The 23,194-nt window shown below is 38.6% G+C and overlaps 1 protein-coding gene across 1 annotated transcript in view; it reads left to right on the forward strand.

The window, feature by feature from the left end:
* The window catches only part of LOC131052022 (anaphase-promoting complex subunit 6), a 257,194-nt gene that overhangs the window by 218,432 nt on the left and 15,568 nt on the right, over nt 1-23,194 (forward strand). Inside the window, exon 13 of the mRNA XM_057986630.2 lies at nt 16,166-16,279. Within this exon, the coding sequence (XP_057842613.1) occupies nt 16,166-16,279 (114 nt within the window). The remainder of the gene's footprint in view (nt 1-16,165; nt 16,280-23,194) is intronic.

Consider the following 23,194-nt stretch of genomic DNA (forward strand, 5'->3'; position numbering starts at 1 on the left):
TGTCGAAGTTCCACAGGGGACGGATCGAAGGATCTCGTATGCCATTGTAAGGCTTGCTTAACAAAATGGGAGGCGAATAGTTAGGACAATTGTGATTACTTGTTGAAGGCATTTCTCGACACGCTACGAGGGATCACCATCGATTGGTATACAGACTTGGAGAATCAACACAAGTTGTCATGGAACAAACTGAAGAAGGCATTCAGGAAGTGTTTAAATAGTTGAGAGACAACAATGAAATTGATGTAGAAATTTACAACACTAGGCAAGGGAAAAACGAGAATGTAGGAGTATACAATTGTAGGCTCAAGGAATTGTTGAACAAAATGGAGAACCAACCAGTCGACTGGTTGAAGAAGAGGTGGTTTGTTGACGGATTGATCCCTTTGCTACACAAGAAGATAAAAGTAGTGCCTTCGTCCTCCTACGCCGATGCTTACAATCGGGTGATGGACACTAAGAGAAAACAAAATGTTCTCTGGAGGGAAGTGAAAGATTGATGATGACAAGAGCACCGAAGGGAGTAGTAATGAAGAATCCACAACGGTTCGGGCCCTTCGATGGGATATGTTGAGAATGATGAAAGAATTGAAGGCCAAGAAACAAACCAACAAAGAAAGTAATGAACTATGGTGTATTGAGTGCAAAATTTAGGGGCACACAAAAGGCAATTGTTTGAAAAAGATGTTTTGTGAGATTTTCCAGTTGATGGGCCATTTAATAAGGGAGTGTCCATATAATTTGAAGACTAGAAGTACACAAGTACTCTTTACATAGGGAGAGTCTAGCCCATCGAAACCACAAAAGGTATCACCTAGCAGCAATGGAAATCAACTAGGGTGAAATCAAATATAGTAGGACTCCAAAGGATGTCCTATCATACAACGTCGACATTGTAGTGAATGGGAACACTTTGTGAGAAACTATCAGAATAAGAGAGACAACATACAATTATTGTGTAAATGGTGTAGATCGGGGAATCATGAAGACATTGACTGCCCTAAGCAAAAGGGTATTAATATGCTGGATGTGGTGGAACAAGATGAGCTGGTTCCGGTAATCACGAGAACACAAAAGAAGAAGGCAGTGTACTCAAACCCTTGTACCGAGAAGGAATGACTCCGAGAAGCCAGAGTAGAAGTAGAACAAGTGTTGTCGAAGGAAAGAATATCTTCCAATCGAATTACAAGTAGGTCATTGTGGGAGTCAGAGAAGAACATGGTTCGGTAGGTGCTATAGACAACCATACCCATCTAGGTGAGTGACCTTCAAACTATGCCACACTGAGATACTAAAATGGTCAATGACAACACGATTAGCCAAAGACAATTTAAACCACAAGAGGAATTGACAGGAAAACCACCATGTGAAGGGAATGAGGCCAGTGATCCAGTGTTGCTGACGGTGAGCATCAGTAGTAAGACAACGGTTGTTGAGATGGAAATAATGGGGAAGTTGACAAACACCATCATTGTGGAGGCTTGGGAGTAAACATACTGCCATAAATACTTGGAAATGCCTTAGAAGACCAACACTCTGGCCGCCGACCTTCGACTTGGTAGTTGTGGATCCACACGACATCGAGCCATTGGGAACATTGATGGCACAAAATTAATGTTTGGGACACAACAATTTTTCTTGGACTTCATAGTCATCCCATTGCAGAAGAAGGCGTACAATGCAATCCTTGGGAGGGGATGGTTGATTACTGCCAAGGCAAATCATAATTAGAAGTGGAACACACTCTCAATTGAGAGTGACGGGAGGAAGTATGTCATCGACTTGAGGAACTAGGCCGTGAGTAAAGAATTGGTAGCCGCTGACTCAGAGTCTTAAGGGTGGAGAGGTAGGTATGGACAAAGGTTGGAAAGGCATGGAACTCAATGATGAAGGGGTGCTCGAGTTGGACGATTGTTCTAAAGATGAGACGAGTTCCCTGAAAGGATTATTCCACTGGTAGATGGAGGACTATGAGATATTTTCATTGTGTTATTTTCTTGAAGCTACAACTCTTGGTGAACAGTAATCGAGGAAAGCATGTGAAGTTAAGAATGACACATTTGGCAGTACAAAGAGTAGAATATGTAGTGTGGAGCATATAAATAATTGCCAAGGGAAATCAACTTCATTGGAAACTCAGAGGAAAAGGAAGAGGGAATTAAGAGGGATGGAAAAGAGAATGCAAAAAATAATGGAGTGGGGAAAAATTATCAAATTTAAAGGGGAGCTGGCAAGTATGAAAAATAATGCACATTGTGTACGACAAGTTCTTCCTCATACGACAATATCATTGTCGAGGAAGCCTATTATTCTTTTCATATGACCTTCATTCTCTACCCTATGGCCTGAGGAGTGTTATCCCGTAGGGGCTCCATAATTGCAAAAATGGCTTCCATTGCATATTGTAAGGCATTCTGTACAGTTTACACCACGTAGGGAGTACTTTCCAAACCATACAATAGGTTCTTAAGTCCATATGGCTTCAACGCACCACTGTACGACACACCAAGTGCGAAACTATCATTTCACATTTTGCATTGTACGACAACATCATCTTGGTCACGTGCAGTCTCCATTTCATACTGTACGACAATCCCTTGTGTTTTCCGTACATGTTAATTTGCCTACCATATGACGGTCCTTTGTGCTTCTCATACAACGCCTTTATGCTCCTTCTATACGGCTCATAAGTATTGTAGGACATTGCTGGACAAATTCTCACGTACGCCATGGTAGTGTTTGGTTCGGGGTATGAAAGCACCATCTGTTGACGTGTTTTTTATGACAGTGTTGAACACAGAATAAAGTTGCCTAACGGTCACTTCACTCTCTCTTGATCAAAGAACGATTGCATGCTAAGATTGCAAGAAGTTCAAACAATTGACTCCAAGGTTCCTTCAATGCGTGGACATGACTCAGTTGGCCGATGTGATTGCTGGTAATCCAAGGGGCCTTACGTGTGCATCATTCTTTCACTTCTTTGCTGTGGCTGGAACTCCATCATCGGATATGGCAATTTTGCGATGCTATTGCTTTGAATGGACTAAAATGAACTGAAAGTAAAGGGGAAAGGGTTAGAAGGATCTAAATCTACTCCTAAGGGCAGTGATAACAATGAATAGTGCTTTGGTGGACAAATTCCAAATAAACCAAGCTCTGCTTCGCCAAGATCAACTACAACTCCGCAAGAACCGGTGCAATCTTTTGGGGATGCTAGTGGATTTTCAGATCAGGAAAGTACATTTGAATATCCAAAAATGGTGCAATCCAAACGACCATCCACAATCGAACTTAGCACAAATTTGGGGGTTCAGGCTAACTTTACACTGCAACTTACAATCAGCAAGATGCAAAAAGTAAGAACCATGGAAATTCATCAAACACCATTACATTCTCCATTGGAATCAAAGCACTAAACTAATTCTAATCTAAGTGAGGAAGGTGAAACCATGCAAGCTTTAAAAAAATAACTTAAGTGGACACCATCAAAGAACAATGTTTCACTGTTATTATCTCAAAGCTTATCGCAACAATTTCATACAAAGCTCCCTCCCTTTACAAATGAGGGGGTCACCCCTTTATATAGGCCTTGGGCCATGAGTACATGCAAACCCTAATTAGGGTTTTCCCTAAAAGATTCTCCACACATGATGCAACAAGGTGGGAATCTCCAATTAATAACCCATCATTCCCATATACAATTAATTCAAAAGTACCCAAAATAGCATCCATTGCGCATTAAATGCCCCACCTCCTTCAAATTCGCCCAACATGCGTTGAATATTCATCCATGCAAAAATCACCCCATTATGTCATAAATGATCCATCATTTCCACATGCGGCGGCTGCATGCAAAAGGAATCTGCCATAAATTCAACATGCAATGACAAGGTTGCCATTTGGTCAAATATTCCGGCAATGAATGCGCCACCATACTGCCATGCGTTCAATAGATCCTCGCCATGCAAATGGACTCTGTCCTCGTATATCCGCTCCTGCACATCTGGAATTGTTGGAGAGGGAAAATTCGATTCATGAAGAATTTTCTTGAAGTCTCCTCAACTTTCCTTGCTTGAAGAAGGTTTTTCATCAATTCTGCACATTTCCTATTTTTTAGGCAAATTTCCAAATTAGGGTTCCACGGTCCAGGAGAGAGAAAATTCTCCTACGAATCCAAATCTGTAAAACTTTTGAAATTTGGATGTGATTTGATGCCCGAGAATAGATTTTTCAATTTTTTTTCTCGGGGGGAAATTTCTTGTTCAGTTCATCCCTGATTCCTTCCTTGCCTTAGAAATTTTATGTTCAATTCATCCTTGGGTGTATTTCTTCCTTGCTTGGAATTTTGTCCCGAAGGAAGGAATTTCCAATACTTAGCCAAATTTTCATCTTTCCTGGAATTCTGTCTTGAAGGAAGGAATTTCCAACACTTAGCCAAATTTTCACATTTCCAAGAATTCCGTCGTGAAGGAAGGAATTTCCAACACTTAGCCAAATTTTCACCTTTCTGAGGAACTCTGTCATGAAGGAAGGAATTTCCAACACTTAGTCAATTTTTCATCTTTCCTGGAATTATGTCTTGAAGGAAGGAATTTCCATTACTTTGTGAATTTTCCATGTCTCCTTTTCAACATCCCTATTTTTAGGGATCCTCCTAAAATTTAGGAGTCAGTTCATTGGATGAAGAATTCTGCCACGATTCTGAATCTATGAAATTTTCTCCACTCTGTTGAGATTCGGTGTCTAAAAATAGCAAATTCAAAAATTTGCCCGAGGGGAATTTTTTAATTTTTTATTCCTCCTTGACTCCTTAGATTCCGTGCCTTGTGCAAAATTTCAAATTTTTTGCTTGAGTGAAATTTTTTACCATGCCAAGGATTCATGAATTTTCTTTCTGTGAATGGCTTCTTGGATTCAATGCCCTAGCCCATGCTTGGGCGCATTTTGGCCATGTCCATGGAATGATGGATTATTGCAGTTGTGAATGGCATCTTCAATTCAACGCCCCAGCCCAGACCTGGGCGCATTTTGGCTCTGTCCATGGAGAGGTGGATTATTGCACTTGTGAATGGCATCTTCAATTCAGCGCCCTAGCCCAGATCTGGGCACATTTTGGCTCTGTCCATGGAGAGGTGGATTATTGCACTTGTGAATGGCATCTTCAATTTAGCGCCCCAGCCCAGTCTTGGGCGCATTTTGGCTCTGTCCATGGAGAGGTGGATTATTGCACTTGTCAATGGCATCTTCAATTCAACGCCCTAGCCCAGTCTTGGGTGCATTTTCACCACGTTCATGGATTCATGGATTTTTCCATCATTTTAGGCTCTTCGTCAGGATATAGATATGAAATATAACATTTAAGTATAAGTGGCATCTTATACTTTAAGTTATATTTCATATATATTGTCAGGATATTTGAGAGTGGTTTCAGGTCCATAGGAATTATAATGCAAATTCTGGATTTTGGAAGATCTTCCAAATTTCCATACTTAGTAGTCAAATTTTAGGCCATTTTCGGATCAGGATGACATTGGTGGATTGATGTGATTTTCTGGACTTGGATGATTTTGCATGCTTTCCCCTTCTGGAATAGGAGTTCCAAACTTAACCATTTTTTATCCAACTTGTCTGCCTTCTGACTTTTCTAGATTTAGAAATGGTCTTTAGGAACATTCAGTCTTCAGCGTCTTCGGAGATATTCAGCTTTCAGTGTTTTCCTATGAAGATCCTGCCAAAAATGGATTTTTCCAAATAGTAAGTGTTTCAAAATGTCAAGGTTTGGGCAAAATAGGTCAGAAAAGAACTTACTAAGAATAGAAACTTACTAAGAATAGAACTTACTAAAAATAGTAAGTTTGATTTTTGGCAAAATTAGACCAATCCGAGACTTAGTAAAATCCCTAAAAAATAGGAACTTTCTAAACATAGAAAGTTGCTCCGTTTTGGCTCAAATTTTACTGGGAGGTTCCTTGAAGGGTCCTAATTCCAGTCGTATGTTCAGTTTTTTCAAAACCCTAACAGAAACCCCCTAAAATCTAGGACACAAGGCAAAAACCCTAAAAAGGGACAAAACAGGCCCTAGACTTCATAAAACTCGCCCAAACGAAGAGCAGACTTGATCAATATGACCCCCAAACACTTGCAAAGCAGAGAGCCTGACGAGACTGCTGCGAAAAGACCCCAAAAACGCAAGCCAAAAGACCGGGAGGGCCAAAAAAGTAGGGGCCCCCATTTGCAATGGGGCGATGTGTGAAAACGTCACAACACCATCAAGTACGACATCTTTTTCCCTACTCGAGACAACAATTTTTCCAACCCATACAACTCCATCTTGGCAAATTCCACACATGGCTATTTTTTCTCCTCTCTGTATGGCAAGGAATCCTTGGTATCATACGAAGTCCACACCACGTACGACAAAGAAAGTTGGCCATTGAGACCATATGGCATCAAAGCCCTGCACATCATGTGCAGCTCTGGAATACCATATGACTTCCATGGCCAAAATTACTGTACGACATCATAGATTGCATCAAGTACAATATTCTCACACAGTACTGTTGTGACGTATTCACACATCGCCCCATTGCAAATGGGGACCCCTACTTTTTTTGCTTTCTGGGGTTTGCTTTCTAGGTGTTTAGGGTTTGTCTTTTAGCCTTTGCATTTTGAGTGTCACCAGGGGATCAATAGGATGGTAGGCTTTGCTTGAGCTAGGGTGAGTCCACAGGGCCCCAGAAGTAGGGTTTCTTTGAGAGTCTTCCTTAGGGCTTGGTTTTGCTCTTGTTGCTAATTGTGTCTTGCTTTGTGAGTGGGTATCATTCTTGAAGGTCCGAACTAGGTCAAGTTGGTGAGTGATGAAGTTTGGAATGTCATCCTGATCTTCAAATGCCCTGAAATTTGCCTAAGCCTGGAATGTCCTGATCCTGAAATTTGGCTAAGTATGTAATGTCCTAATCCTGAAATTTGGCTAAGTCTAGAATGTCCTGATCCTGAAATTTGGCTAAGTCTGTAATGTCCTGATCCTGAAATTTGGCTAGGTTTGGAATGTCCTGATCCTGAAATTTGACTAAGTTTGGAAAACTAAAGAATCCTCCAAAAACTAGATTTTGCAATATAACACTTGGAGGTTCGAAACCACTCTCAAACATCCTGGAAGTATATATGGAATATAACTTAAAGTATAAGAAAGAAGAAAGACTTATACTTAAATGTTATATTCCATAAAATGATCTTGACGGAGAGTCCAAAATGTCAAATTTCGCTCCTGACCCTTCCAAAGGGTCTAGAGTGAAATTCTTCATAAGACATTCTACTTTGACCAAAACCTAGAACTAACGCATTCCCAGGCTTGAATTAAGGCAAAAGCACTTGTTTGAATGAAGAAATGCAAAAAAATGAAGTCAGGATCATGGCCTAAGGTGAATTTCGCTCCTGACCCTTCCAAAGGGTCTAGAGCGAAATTCTTATTTCCTCTATTTTTCTCCTTAGCTTGACCAAGTTTGTAGACTTTTGAGGCATAATTGAGAAGGTTTGATGCAACTTTGCCTTGGAGAGGAGATTTTAGACCTTGGGATGATGGATTCTAGCTTGGGAGAGGAATTTCGCTCCTAACCCTTCCGAAGGGTCCAGAGCGAAAATCCTTATAACTCTCATTTTCCTTCCTTGTTTTGGATGGGCGCTGGTTTATTAGGCTTTGTGTGTGAGTCTTGATGTGTTCTTGCCTTGAGAAGTGTTTTGAAAAGTGAGGATATTGTCCAAAAATAGGAATTTCGCTTCTGACCCTTCCAAAGGGTCTAGAGCGAAATTCTTCATAAGCCTCATTTGCTCCCATGTTTTGGATACCAACCTTGTTCCATGGGCAAATTTGGGAAGGAAATAACATGTCTCTGCCTTTTGAGGTGATGGAACGTAGAAATGTGAAGGATTTTGGCCAAGATTAGGAATTTCGCTCCTGACCCTTCCAAAGGGTCCAGAGCGAAATTCACTATAATCCTCATTTGCTACCTTGAATGGGCTTAAAACCTGGTTCCTCAAGTGGAAAACAATCTATATTTGCCTCCAGGAGAAGATTGAAGTTTGAAAAATGAGCAATTAAAGCCTAAATCAAGATTTTCGCTCTTGACCCTTCCAAAGGGCCCAGAGCGAAAATCAACCTAAGACTCATTTCTGGCCTTATTTGACCAAATTTTGATTTGCAAGGCATTTTGAAGGGAAGAGTAGACATGTTTGGACGTTGGAAATGTTTGAAAGCTTTGAAAAAATGAACGATTCTAGCCAAGAAGGCGAATTTCGCTCTTGACCCTTCCAAAGGGTCCAGAGCGAAATTCGTTGCAAGCCTATTCTTTTGACCTTGTTTTGGCTTATGACCTTATCCCTTGGGTGAAGGATGATGTTTAGTTACCTCTTGAGGTGATTTTGAGTTGGAAAGAGGAAGAATCAAGCCCTAATCATGATTTTTGCTCCTGACCCTTCCAAAGGGTCCAAAGCGAAAATCCTCCTAGACCTCATTTCCTTCCCTATTTGACCAAATTGTGAGGTCCAAAGCATGTTGAAAGGGGAAATGGACATGATCTTGCCTTTGAGAGTGTTTGGAAGTTGTGAAAATGAAGGATTTTAGCCAGGAAAGGAAATTTCGCTCTTGACCCTTCCAAAGGGTCCAGAGCGAAATTCCTTATAAGCCTACTTTTTAACCTTTCTTGGACATGAAACCTTGTTCCTAGGGCAATGAAGGATGAGATTCTACCTTGCAAAGAAGTTTCAAGTTGAAAGAATGATGATTTTGGGTCAAGAATGAGATTTTCGCTCCTGACCCTTCCAAAGGGTCCAGAGCGAATTTTCTCAAAACCTCTCTTTGCTATCAATTTTTTGCTAGATCAAGTTTGGGCTAAGGTAAATTCAAGGAGAAGTTGCTCCTGAGAGTGACTTTAAGTTGCTAGAAACCATGAAAGATGAAGGAATTGAGCCTAGAAGTGATTTTCGCTCCTAACCCTTCCAAAGGGGTCCAGAGCGAAAATCCTTAAAACCATCTTTATTCCAAAATTTGAGCAAAGCCAAGCTTGGACAAGGGTGTGAGAAGGCATTTGGATTGCCTTAGAGTGGATTTTGGTCGCCAAGAATGCAAATTTTGAAGCCAATGAGAATTTTGCTCCTGACCCTTCCAAAGGGTCCAGAGCGAAATTCTTAAGATCACCCTTTTTCCTTGCAAATCAAGTCAAGATTTTGGTTTTTATGACCTGGAGAGGAGTGAGGCAAGGTGTTCTAAGTCTTGGAGGTGATTTGAAGTTGAAAGGATGGTGAAATAGCCCTAAAACAAGATTTTCGCTCCTGACCCTTCCAAAGGGTCCAGAGCGAAAATCCTAAAATCTACCTATTCCTTTCAAATTTATGCTAAGCTATGCCTAGACCAAGGTAAAAGATGCCCTTGTGATTGTCCTTAAGTCGATGGTTGTCTCCAGAAGTGATGATTTTAGGCCAGAAGAGGAAATTCGCTCCTGACCCTTCCAAAGGGTCCAAGGCGAAAATCCTTCAATCACCTATTTTGCCTTGCAAAATCAAGATAAACTTGGGTTGGATGAGAGAAGATAAGTGTTTCCTTGCCTTGTGAGGTGGATTGAAGTTGAAATGATGAAAAAAATGAGCTACAAACAAGAAATTCGCTCCTAACCCTTCCAAAGGGTCCAAAGTGAAAAACACTAAAACCATCATTTTCTCCAAATTTTGTGCTAAGTCAGGCGTAGACTAGGGTGAGAAAAGCTATTTGGAATGCCTTGGAAAGATGTTTGACCTTCAAAAATGTGAATTTTGAGCTAAAGTTGGAATTTCATTCCCGACCCTTCCAAAGGGTCCAGGGCGAAATTCTTATAGGGTCTGTTCCTGGAGAAAATCTTGGGCAAGTTTCATGTTGATATCTTTTCGTTGATCATTTAAGTTGAAAATGCTATGTTGAAATGAATTTATCATGTGTCCTTAATCATCTTTTTGTTTGTCTTGCAGTTAAAAGGCGACCTTCTCCAGTCTGGCATCAACAAGGACGACCTTCTCCAGCCCAGCATCATCAAGGACGACCTTCTCCAGCCCAGCATCATCAAGGACGACCTCTTCCAGTCTAGCATTTGAAGGAAAGGTACACCATCCATCCTGCACATCAAAGACAAAGGAGGTTAAAGCAAGGGTTCGTTGAAGAAGCAGACAGTTTCAGAAGAGTTATTTAAAGTTGGCTTCTCAACATCATCAAATTGAGCATCTACCAAGTTACCAGTGTCAAACAAGGTGGCATCCCAGTCATCACTCCTCCAGTCGGATTGGTCCACCTCAACATGTCCAGATTCAATGTACCTGACTCATTGGAGATGGCACAAACGTCGATGTACCTACCTCGGCTATCCATTGGTCGAATATTCTAGAGAAGACATGTGTCCAAATTATGCAATTATTTCATTGGTCAGAATTAAGTTTGTTGTAACAAACCCTAATTAGGGTTTCATTGTAAAATCTTGGCCATTGATCTCAAATTGATCTGAGCCATCGAATTGTATTGAGGGCACTATATAAGCCCCGACTCCTCATTTGTAAAGGATAATAGTTAGTCAATAGTTGATAGTAAGTGAATAGTTAGCTAATAGTGAATAGTCAGTTGATAGAATAGCAGTTAAAGTAGAATAGGAAGAGAAGGCAAAGATTGTTGCCAAGATGTTGTTGTAAAAGACTTGTAAAAATTCATTGAAAAAATGGTGAAATCTATTGGTCGATTCAACAATTTGCATGGTCTCTATACTTCTCAAATTTGATTTCATGTTATTAGATGAGTGGAAGAAATGTGTTTGATTGATGGTGAAATTCGTATATCCATACTACTAGCAGTTTGTTGATTGCAGACTTGCCTTTTGTAGTCAACTGGAATGATTCAGCTTAAGCTTAACTTCAATTGTCGCTTCTTCATTGATATGCATCAGCCTGATGGTGTCTATGCCTGTAGCGATGATCTGAACATCATAAAGCTTTCCTCTGAAGATCGCACTAACCTTGTGGAGATGGTCCTGGGATGTCAAGACAAGACTTAGTTAGAATTTCATCAAAGGTCATTCATTGTTCCTACATTCTTAGTGTCAGAATTAGATCCTTTCCTTGCCCTTGTCCTTTTTCCTTTTTTTTCAAAATCTAGACTAGTAAAATCCTGTGATTCCAGCAAATCAAACGTTTAGGTCGTCAAGTGTAAGTCCCCTTGTGATTCTAGCAAAATCACATCATACCACAGAGAGCTTATCCACATGTAGAGATCCTACATAACAGAACCTTGGAGTTACTTTGACTGATCCTTCAGCGAGATCTTCAGCAATCAGGAACTTTGTTCAAGAGAAGATAAGATACTTCGGTATTTTATTCTGTGTTTGGTCGTGTACAAAATACACATCAACAAGTACGACCAACATCCGTATGGGTAGCAGTTGTTTCATTGGTTCGAACAAGGTTTGTTGGATTGGTACGGGAAGCAATCTAGGTACGACAAGTGAGCAATTTCCCCGTAGTCGTACGATAGGCAATATCTTACCTTGTATGACACTCTTGGCAACTTTGGCAATGTTTAGTAGTACATCATCTCTTTAGGCAAGTCTTGGTCGTACACTAGATTTGGCACAATTTTTATGTACGACTTTTACATCATTATTGGTAGAGTAGGACAACTTATCATATGGAGTCTAGGGCAGTTGGCACAATTGTATCAGTTTTTTCATGTCGAATCACTATTTTCTGGCTTAATTAGCATTATTGCCCCGTGAACCTGTTGGGGGTGCTTTCCCCAAACCTCCATTTGATTTGGTAGGTAGACTACAAGTTGGGGATGTCTAGTTCAAGTCATTGTCTGTCATTTGTCTTCTTGAATATTACTTGATGTTTACTTGTCTGGAAAACGACTTTTTCTTTTGGGGGGGATGATGTAGTCGTCATAAAATGCCTATTGTTATGTCTGATAATATTTGTTATCTGCCAATTTATTAATTGTTTGTATTGAGTGGGTTGTCACTCTCGAGTGGTTAATATGTCGCTTGGTTGATGGTTGTGTTTCTCTTGGCAATCGTTGGGTCCTTTAAATATTTGTGCACCACCAAGGAAGGGGGTATGGTACAGTCGGATTAATTGTAATCCTTGGCCGACCATCTGTGGTCTTCTTCTCTGTAATAATTTCATGTGCGAATAAAGATATATTTTATTGTTGTGTCTGGTATGCTTTATCATTTCTATTATTATTTCCCGTACTTAATTTATTAGATATAGTGGTAAACATTTAGCACGCTACCTTGTTGTGAAACTCAACCGATAGCCATATATTGTCAACACAAACAACATTGATAGTTTGGCAAAACCCTATTTCTATATTGCTTGTGCCTAAAATCCATTCCTGGCAATTTCTTAGTGGTTTCATGACTTGTTACAGTGGTTTTTGACCTTGCTCTTTCCTTTGTGGTTTCTAAAACTTGACAATTGTTTTCAACAATTTGGGATTATTTTGGTAGGTGGATAGATAATCTAGTTGTTGAATTTTGTTGATGTCAACCTGATCGCACAATGACATCAACCATGTACCCCATGGCCCTAATTTGTCCTAAAGGGGGTATTTTTTTAGCTTGGCACAACTTGGGCATATATTTTCAAAACTTGGCAAATGAGATATCATCAAAATGTTGGTTTTGAGCTCTTTCCAATGGTGTTGGAATTTTTTCCAAAATTCATTGTTGGTACATTTTATCGCTTGTCATAGTTAGCTCCTTTTTTGCTCTCAAACTTAGCTTTTTGCTTGGATCTTTGATTCTTACGATTCTTATAGCATTGAAAAGGTATTTAGAGCTCTTTGGCTGCCCATGCACTTTTCTAGAATTTTCCTTGGGTATCTTCTATTAATTTTGTCATCATTCCACATTTTGGTTGATTACTTGGACATTTCAGCATTTTGAAATTTTTTATTTGCGTGAGAAGATTTAATTTCAGCTGATCTATACAATTTTGAACATGTGGTCCTTTTTAGGTATTGTAAGCATGAATGCAATTTTTCATTTGTAAACGCATTGAGATAAATTGTCACCATTGTGCTTAGGTCTTGGATACCATGTTGTACAATTTTTTGTACTCACTACTTTATAAAGTGCCATGGAGGGTTTGTTGTGTGCACTCTGTTATTTGCAATCACAATCTTGTCTACTTTCATGCATGTGTCTTGTTTTGCATATCCATTTTCAGTTGTAGGTACTATATAGTACTTGAAAAATTAGTTATAAAAAATGTGTAACAAAGTATAAGAACTATAAACGAAACTTTGCCACACTATGTAAAGTTTACACTAATAAACATTAAAAACATTAAAATGGTTGTAGAGTTTTGGAACTTTGGGAGCAAAGTGCAAAATTGCAAATGAAACTTTGGCATACCAAGTGAAGTTTAAAGTTTTAAACTAATAAACATAAAAAACATGGAAATGATTTCATGTTTGAGATCAAGGGGCAATGCTCCTTGCAGTGGTCTTGATCATGGCTTTGACTATGAATATCCAGAGATTTGCAACAAGGGATATGCATTATGTAGATTTTTATGATCATGATTAATCATTGGCTTATTACTTGCTTCGACTTAATAGTTTGATGGGGGTTCGGAAGCAACCACCAAAATGAGGTTGAGGGTGGCACCTATCTTGGGGGTCTGCGGGTGAGAGAGATGTAGAGAGATACGTCTAGATCTTGGGGGAGAGGGAAGAGAGTGAGATAGAGAGAGGTACATAGAGGGGATAGATGAAGAGTGATAGGGAGAGGTCTAGAGTTTGGGAGAGATATAGAGAGTGAGAGTGAGAGAATGCTGATAGGAGCTTTCTAATTATTGAAATTTGACTAAGCCTGAAATTTTTTAAATCTTCTAAAATCTAGAAACTGCATTATAACTCCGAGAGATTTGAAGCCACTCTCAAACATCCTACCAATATATTTAACTGTTGTATAAATTTATGTATATATTTTGATGAAGAGAATGAGATTGACTTGAAAACAAGGATGCCATTGTCACAAAATTTTCACCATTTTTTGCTTAACCGCCGATTTTCTAAGTGGGGGCTATCGGAGACTCCTAGGCATCCCTTGGATGGCCAGGGGACTCCTGGGAGTCCCAGCAGCATCCCACTGTCTTGGTGGTGGTGGCGGTTTCTCCAGTAGATGTCCCCACCCTGTCCCAGCCTCTTGGAGTTGTCCATGTCCCTGTTCCCAGCCTAGAAATGGTGGTAAATGGGTGGGGGGATGCATCCCTGCGTTTCACTGATTTTATGTTGTTGTGATTATGTTTTGGAGGTTTTTTGCCAAGGGAAATAGACAGCCCTTGCACAGTAAACTTTTAAAAAAAGGAAAAGTTTGTTGCAAAATCTGTCAATGCCCTCATATTCAACATGGTTTCTCTCTAGTTCATCCAGGATGAATCCATAGGTGAAATAGTGACGCCTGGCTACACCTCCTTGCACACCTGACTAGGATTAGGATTTGGAGCAGATTGTACCTGATCCAGCTAGGTAATAGGGGCAAATCTGTAAAATAGCTAACACTAAATGCCACATTTCAATAGAACTCAACATCAAACTAAATAGAAACTTCAATTTGAAACCAAAATAGTGCTAATAAAATAGTATGCCCAATCTGATAGGCAGAAACTAACAAAACATGAAAATGATCCTTCATCCTTTGGTGCGTCTTCTAACCTCCGTTTAGACCTGCTGGTTCTATTATCTAGATGTAACATGCAAAGTGCGGAGAACTCTGAAAAGTGAAAACAGAAGCATGACCTGAGATGATAATTTCTAAAAGTTATCTTTTGAAGGTGTCAATTTCAACGAAAAATGTGCCTTATTACAATGATACCCTTATATCTCCGATAACAAAACTTTATATAGCTGTCTACAAAGTATTTTGTTTCTTATTTTCTCAGCTACGATACCCAAAAATACAAAAGTAAACCTTTCCTTGGATTTAGAATGGCCCAAACCTCCCAAAATGTCTGGTTGCATGACTAGATGGACATACAAATTACTTGTTACCAATGCTTTTATTAAGCTACTTAGGAATATGGTCCATTCAACAACAAAGTCTTCTGATAATACACTTTGCTCCGTTTACCTCTTTTAGGCAGACTCTCCAAAGGTTGAATAAGTCCAGCAATAAAAATTCTACATTCGCGAAAGAACAAATGCCCTTTCGTCGAAATAGAATCTCTATTTATTTTACATTCAAATTCAACAATGAAAATTTCCTGCACATGGGTAAATTTTAGCATATTTTTTCAATACTGGCGTTTAGAATCTAGACAACCGATCATGAAGATCTGAAACACATGGCTAGTGCAGATTGAATATGCAAATCACACCCAGATCAGCATAGAGAGCTTCCTTTGCTAGAACTATTGCACCAAATGCAAGAAGGGGAATCTTCTTGGCTCTCTTGATTACCTTTTGAATCTTGGACTACAAGGCACTAACAGTGGCCAACCCAACTGAGGGCTTCTCAACCAAGACAAAAGCTGCTACCTCCCTTTTAGCAAGAACAGGAACAAAGGGGCGTTTAGGCTGAGGAACTACCTAACTACGTTATCATTAGCAGAGATCTTCGAATCACCTAGAGAAGTAGAAACAACAAAACTAGATCCAAGGGGCTGCAACACCCTTGACCAAAGCTGTCCAAACCAGCCAATTGTTTCCCACATCCACCCTACCATTTTTTCTGTACAGCTTCAGCAGAGTCTTCAATCAGGTCTTGCTGAGCAGAAGAACGGGAGCAGCCACCAAAGTCATCAGAAGCCAGAAAATCTTTAGAGCTAGCAGGTGATGCAGAAACAGTAGCAGGAGCAGTAATGGAAGCCATACTAATTAAGATAGTCATTATCTGAAATCTGTGAGTTATTTAATGAATATATTCAGATTTTCTATAATTTACTGAAGGTTTTATAGTAATTATCCACCCTTGCTTTCTCTATCTAGTCAGCTATATTTTGTGTACATTACACTGCAGAATCAGGATGCTTTGTTTTCTTTTTCAATATTGATTCTGATATTTGGTGCTGGGCTGTTTTCCAAACTGGTCTTGAGTTTCTTTTAGTTCTGAAGTATTGAGGATAATTAATATGCCCTTACTGGTAATTGCAGGTATGAAAAAGCTGTACGGTGGTTTGAAAAGACTCTAAGTTATGTCCCTTCACCGTTGACTGAAACTTGGGAACCTACATTGGTGAATATGGGACATGCACTACGGAAACTCAAGTATGTTCTTCTTCCTAACAAGAAGTGGTATTCTTTTATTTCTTTTATGGTCATAATGAAAACATATTTGAGCTATTCGTTATAACATGCAAGTAGTAGATGTAGATTGGTTGTCTGATCTTCCAAGTTTTGCGTGGAAACCATGGTTATCTGTCAAATATTAATGTCTAACTTCGGAAGAAAATAAGTAGTCCTTTCAATTTAAGAAAGTAGTATTCAACAGTCTTTTTGAGTTTTCCAAACTAATGGCCAAAAAACCATTTGTCATGGAATATAAATCTCTATTTCTCAAAGAAGCATACGTCTGGAAAAAATAACGTCTGATCGGCAATTAATTGGGAATTGCCTGGATCGCCAATTTTTTCCCCCATTTTTTTTGGAAAAATCGTGTTTCTGAAGTCAGCGATTTTAGATGACTTTTATCCCATTTAAATCGTGATTAAATCATTTAATTAATCAGTAAATGGCTGACAGACTGATTTCTACAAGCGCATGCGGCAGTGCTTCGAATTCTGTGCAATTGTTTTTTTGAAACTTTCATTTTTTTTAGATTTCATTAATTTTTATAATGCGTATTATAAGTTTTAATAAATTGAAAAATCAACATTTAGTAAATTAAAATTCAATATTTAAAATATATAATTTTATTTTTAAATTGTTAATATATAAACTTTAACAAATTCATATATTTAAATTAAATTTAAGTAGTACAACATTGTATTTTAATATTAAGAAATATATTTATTTCAGTTAAATTTTTTAAGTTATCAATATTGTAAATTTATTGTAATACGCTAAAATGTAACATATATAATAAATTTAATAATTTTTTCATAAATTAAAAAAATGATTAACTAATTAAAATTTAATTTTTAAATTATCAATATATAAAATGTAACAAATTCAAATATTTAAATTAAATTTAAGAAATATAATATTGTTTTATTTTAATATTAACAAATGTAATTATTTCAATTTAATTTTAAATCTATTAATATTTGAAATTTATTACGAGACAACAAAAATTAGTATTTACTATATATATATTTTTAATAAATTAAAAATAATCAACATTTAATAAATTAAAAATTATGCTAGCATTTGGAAATGTATTCCGGCAATTGTCATTTGGTCAAAATCTTGTGGGAAAGAAATAAAAGAATCTTTAGACAAATTGAATCCCCAACTCATTTGGTTTTAGAAGGAATTGAGAAATATGCTTCAGAACAGGTTAATGCTCATATCAAGAATATAAGTAGCAATTTTAATTTTTCATCTTGGGATGGCTGCATTATTAAGATTTGGAAAGGTCTTGCTATCCGTTCTTTTTGTGCCACATTCAGTCAGGAAATCCAGTCAATCAACAAAAACTTAACTAAATGGCAACCTCCTCCAATTGGCTTTTGTCAAGTTAAATTTTGATGGTTCATCTAGGGGAAATCCTGGTGATTCGAGAATTGATGTTTGTAGTAGAGATCATTTAGGCTTTCTCTTGACAGCTAAATCCTCTTCCATTCCTCCTAGAACAAATAATTTAGCAGAAGCTCTTGCCTTACTATATGGATTGACATTGGCAAAAAAATTAAGATTCCATAGGTTACATGTTGAAGGAGATTCTTCTATTATAGTGAAAGCTTGCATATCCAGATGTTCATTTAACTGGAAAATTTCCTACATTTTAAAGCAAGCATGGTTATGAATATGTTTGTTTGAGGAATGTTGCATTTCTCACATATTCAAAGAAGGTAATAGAGTTGCAGATGTTTTAGTAAATTTGGGCTGTGATAAGCTGGCAAAGGACTCTGCATCTCCAAATTTCAAGAGAAAATTTTCCTCATCTAGCAAGCATTATCAAAGATGAAAGGAAAAATATTTAAATAATTGACACACTCACCCTACTTCTCAACCTCTCGTTTGAATGTTGTTACTTTGGTTTTGTTGAGTGAGCAATTAATGAAGTTTTCTACAGTTGCAACAAGTGGATTAAAAGTTTGGTATGGTTGGCTTTTTCTTTGAGCTTCGATGTTGGAAGTACGGTGGCGGCCTTCCCTATGAATCTTGTGAGATCAAAGTTATTTCTTTGTTTAATTTCACACATTCGGCATCCTCTGTTATTTTGCAAAATAATTAATATACTCAGTATCAAGCATGTTGATCATACTTGCTAATTATTTCACAGCAGATGAAGATTTGAAATGATTTTGGCAGGGTATGAGAATTTCAAGATAGACAGTGTTATTACTTGGTTTCATTCATAACCGACATGTTCTTGCCTCTATAGTCTACCCTATTTTATTGCATTATGGACTACTCCCCGCTAAACTACAAAGTCCCTGAGTTAGTTGCTGATTGAGAAAAGCCATTTGAGGACCATATCACTGAAGACCAGATGGATATTGTCTTCAACACCTCCTGTCAACATTGCAAACGAAGCATTAAGCGGATTATTGGGGAAGAAATACTCTATCCGCAGGAGAAAAGGTTTCTCTTTCCTTCCCAATTGTGTTTTATATTTCTTTCCAATTTAGTAGATTTGCTGCAGTCTTGGGTTCCCTTAAAAAATATCGTTCATAATACGATTTGGGCAGATTATTTGAATGATAATCAACTTTTGGATGCCATCCGCCAGTATGATTTGTGGAATGGTCAGGCAAAAGTTGGTGGACTTTTCCCTAGGCAGCTTCTGCTCACACATGAGGATTCTCCTGCAATCTTTGATAGTATAAAGTGGTCTCTTTCCCTACAAAATGTGAGATCTTTCCAAATTGCTGCCCGCAATGTAGGGAGAAGCTTAAATTCAGATTTAAAAAGCAGAATTTTCTCTAAAATGCGTGGCATCCTAGCAATTTTAGGTCATGACCATGGGCAAACAAAGCCATCTGTTATTTCTCCGGTAGTGATAGCAGGTGATGAAGTTTCTATGTAGGTGAACAACATTTCTCCTCCTCCTCAGCTCTCCTTTGACCAAGTCAATGAAATCCATTGTTCACTGATTGAAGACTTGATATCTGCCTTCGCTGCACTCAATGTTGGTGATGGATTTTTCTCGAGATTGCAATGATTGGAGAAGTAATCCTTGATGCTCATACTGGTTTTAGGGACCAACTGGTCAATGTTGGTGATGATTTCTTAGAGATCGCAGCTTACGGAGGCATAATTTTGTCGATTTTTACAGGATTGGGGCCTACTGGTTCAGCCTATTAAGCCTTTGCAGATCCGGTAAGGGTGTTATTTTGTATTTCAGTTTTGTATTACCGGTAATGGGGGCTCTCTCATGAATTGGTAAATAAGTTTGCATACCGGTATTTAAGTTCCGGTATAACACAACCGGTTACATCAGCATTCCGGTATTTAAGCTCCGGTATAACATAACCGGTTTTGTTGGCTTTTTCCTCTGTGGTCCAGTATTCCCATCTGCTATTTGGCAACGTCAGTGTTCCGTTTTTTCACATCTTCATTGGTAGCAAGTGTTAGTCTCTTCGGTAACCAGTAATAGATTTGGTGGTGGAGATATGTCGTAAATCTGCAATGTTGTACCAGTAATGGAGCCTCCTATGAACCAATGAAAGGGGCAGCATACCGGTATGATAGTTCCGGAATAACTCAACTGGTTGCGTTCCTTTTTTTGTAATTGACCGGTATACACATATGCTCATCGGTAACTGGTTGTGGCAGATCTGCAGTGCTCAGGCATCCTCAATTATATTTATCAAGATCAATGATAATCGGATGTGGGGGCCGTTTTCAAGAGTTCTCTTGGTTTATCTTGTTCTACTAGTCTCAGTTGTGGCCTATATGAGGTTTGTAGAGGTTCCTTCTTATAGCTCCGTCTTCTCTTTCTCCATTGTATTTGGCAAGGATATAGGGTTTTCTTCCTAGTTCTTTCCCTATTGAGCTCTTGAATCAGTTATCTTTTATATATATATATATATATATATATATATATATATATATATATATATATATATATATATATATATATATATATATATATATATATATATATATATTAGTGGCTTGCCACTTTCGCTTAAAAAAAATAAAAAATTAAAAGTTAATGTTCAAAATTTTTTAAATTATTATTATATAAAATTTAACAATTCAAATGTTTGAATCAAATTTAAGAAATATAGCATTGTTTAAATTTGAGGAGATTTTCTTGAAACAAAAGTCTCATGTGGATTGGCACCAAGAAGGTGATAGAAACACTGCTTTTTTTCATAATTCTATTAAGGCTCGTAGGTATGGTAACTCTATTACCTCTCTCATTTCTTCTGAAGGGGTTCATCTTTAATCTAAAGAAGAAATTGCTTCGGAAGCTGTTAGTTTTTTTTCTAATTTGTTTACCAAAGAGGATCCTGAAGCTATGGTGGAAGAGAGGGCCATGCTGAACTGTATTCCCCCTCTTGTCTCTGTTGAAATGAATGATGCTCTCTTGCGCCCCATTTTGTTGTCTGAACTTGAGGGGTTGTGTTTCAAATGAAAAAAGGCAAGGCTCCTGGCCTTGACGGGTTTCCTATTGAGTTTTTTCAAGAATTTTGGGAGATTATAAAGTATGATCTTCTAGATGTGGTTCAAGAATCTCATAGGAATAAACAAATGCTCAAATCTATGAATTCTACCTTCTTGGCTCTCATTCCTAAGAAGGAGGGGGCTAATAGCTTGGATCAGTACAAGCCAATGCTCTATGTAATGTTGTCTACAAGATAATCACTAAATTGATTGCTGAACGACTCAAACCTCTCCTCTGCACTTTGGTTTCTAAGGAGCAAGGTGGTTTCATTAACGGAAGACAGATCCTTGATGGAGTTGTGATAGCAATGGAGGTTGTTCATTCGATGGCTTTCTCTAAGGAGAAGGCTATGTTTATTAAACTTGACATGGCCAAAGCTTATGATAGGGTGAGTTGGGATTTCGTACAGAAGATCCTTTTGGTTTTTGGTTTTGGAGAAGAGTGGGTGAATTGGGTTCTTAGTTGTGTGACTTCTACCTCTTTCTCAGTTCTTATTAATGGGGATCCCTCAAAATTGTTTAGTGCTTCGTAGGGGCTTCGGCAAGGGGACCCTTTATCTCCCTATTTATTTATTCTCATGGTTGAAGGTCTTGGTAGATTTCTCATTTCCTAGGTGAGACATGGTCTTATTCAGGGATGGAGTTGGAATAATGCTTTACCTCCCTACTCCCATCTTCAGTTTGTGGATGACATAGGTTTGATGGGCAGGGCCAGAATCAATGAGGCAGTGAATTTCAGGAGAACTTTGGATATCTATTGTAAAGCCTCAGGTCAGAAAATTAATGAAGATAAATCATCCATATATTTCTTTAATACCCCTTGGCTTATTCAGAATAGGATTGCCAGGATCCTCAAATTTCAGACGGGGTCTCTTCCTTTGTTGTACCTTGGGATTCCTTTAGATTTGGGGGTTCAGCGAGGAGATTTTTGGCAAGGAATTTTGGATAAATTTCGTTGTAAGGTTAATCATTGGACCTACAGGTGGTTATCCTTTGTTGGATGAGTGATTCTTCTGAAGACTGTGGTGCAAGCACTTCCCATTTATAGGTGTTTTGTGCAGGCTCCCCCCTCTAGCTTTGTGAGAGAGTTTGATGCTCTTTCTTGTCAATTTCTTTGGTCTGGTAGTTTTCTTTCTTCTAAGTGGAGTTTAGTTAAATGGGACTTTGTTTGTAGACCGAGACATGCTGGGGGTCTTGGCCTCAGATCTATTGCTTTGGTTAGCAAGGCCTTGGCAGCTAAGTTGTACTGGAGGTGGTGTAACAGTCAGGATCATGACTGGGCCAAGATTTTAACCCACGAGTATCTCCCTGGTGCTAATGATCATGAGGTGCCTCGTCTTAGTTTAGTGGGAAGGGGCTCTTGTATCTGGGATAATCTTAAAAAAGGTGCCCAACTTATTAAAGATGGTCTTTTCTAGATTTGTAATAGAGGCTTTGAAGCTCTTTTTGGGCAGGACTCTTAGGATGGTCACCCTCCTATTTTGTCTAGTTACCCACAGCTTCAGCCTCTTTCCAATATTTTCACTGATACTGGATGGGTTAAGGTGGAGAATTTTAAAACAATTCGGTGCATTGGACAGGTTGAGGTGACTTGTTGGAAGGATCCTCTTGAATGGCCCTTGGGTGGTTCAGATGAAGATCGTGTGGTGTTGGTTAATATCTTGGAGGGTAGGTTATGTAGTTCCCTCAAGGTGAGAGATATTCTAGCTTGGGGTCCTAATCCAAAAGGCAAGTTTTCTGTTGCTGAAGGTTATGCTTTTTGTTAGGCAACTGCATGGCCTAACGGATGTTCCTTGGTGGAAGAAGGTTTGGATTAGCTTCTCTTGGCGGAAATGTAATTTCTTCATATGGCTGGTTGCTCAGAGGAAATGTCTCACGTGGGAGAATCTTCGTAAGAGAGGCTTCCAGGGACCATCTATCTGTTATCTTTGTATGCATAATGAGGAAGACTACTCCCACTCGTTTTTTCTATGCGCTTTCTCTAGGGATATTTGGCACAAGTGGTGGGAGGCTTGGCAACATGCTTGTTTTCATGCTACCTCCTTAATTGAATTTTGGGATAGCTTGGGCAGACCCCCAGCAAAGACCTCTTTTCTTCAAGTGGCCTGGGCTATTGGGCCAACTCTTATTATCTGGAATTTATGGCTGGAAAGGAATCGAAGGATCTTTTGTGACTCACATATAGGACTCACATATAGGGAGTTCTCAGCTGTGGCAGAGGATAGTTAATAGGCTTCAGGAGACAATCTCAACTAAATGCAATTTGTTTGAAAATGTTGATCCGAGTGATTATGCTATTGTAAGGAATTTGCAATTGGAAAACATTAAAATGGACTGTGTTGCTGGTAATAGACCTCATCATGCAAAGCAGCGGATAAGTGGAGATGAAAGGTGGATTCCCCC

Source organism: Cryptomeria japonica, chromosome 10 (genome assembly GCF_030272615.1).
Source record: "Cryptomeria japonica chromosome 10, Sugi_1.0, whole genome shotgun sequence".
Taxonomy (NCBI): Eukaryota; Viridiplantae; Streptophyta; class Pinopsida; order Cupressales; family Cupressaceae; genus Cryptomeria; species Cryptomeria japonica.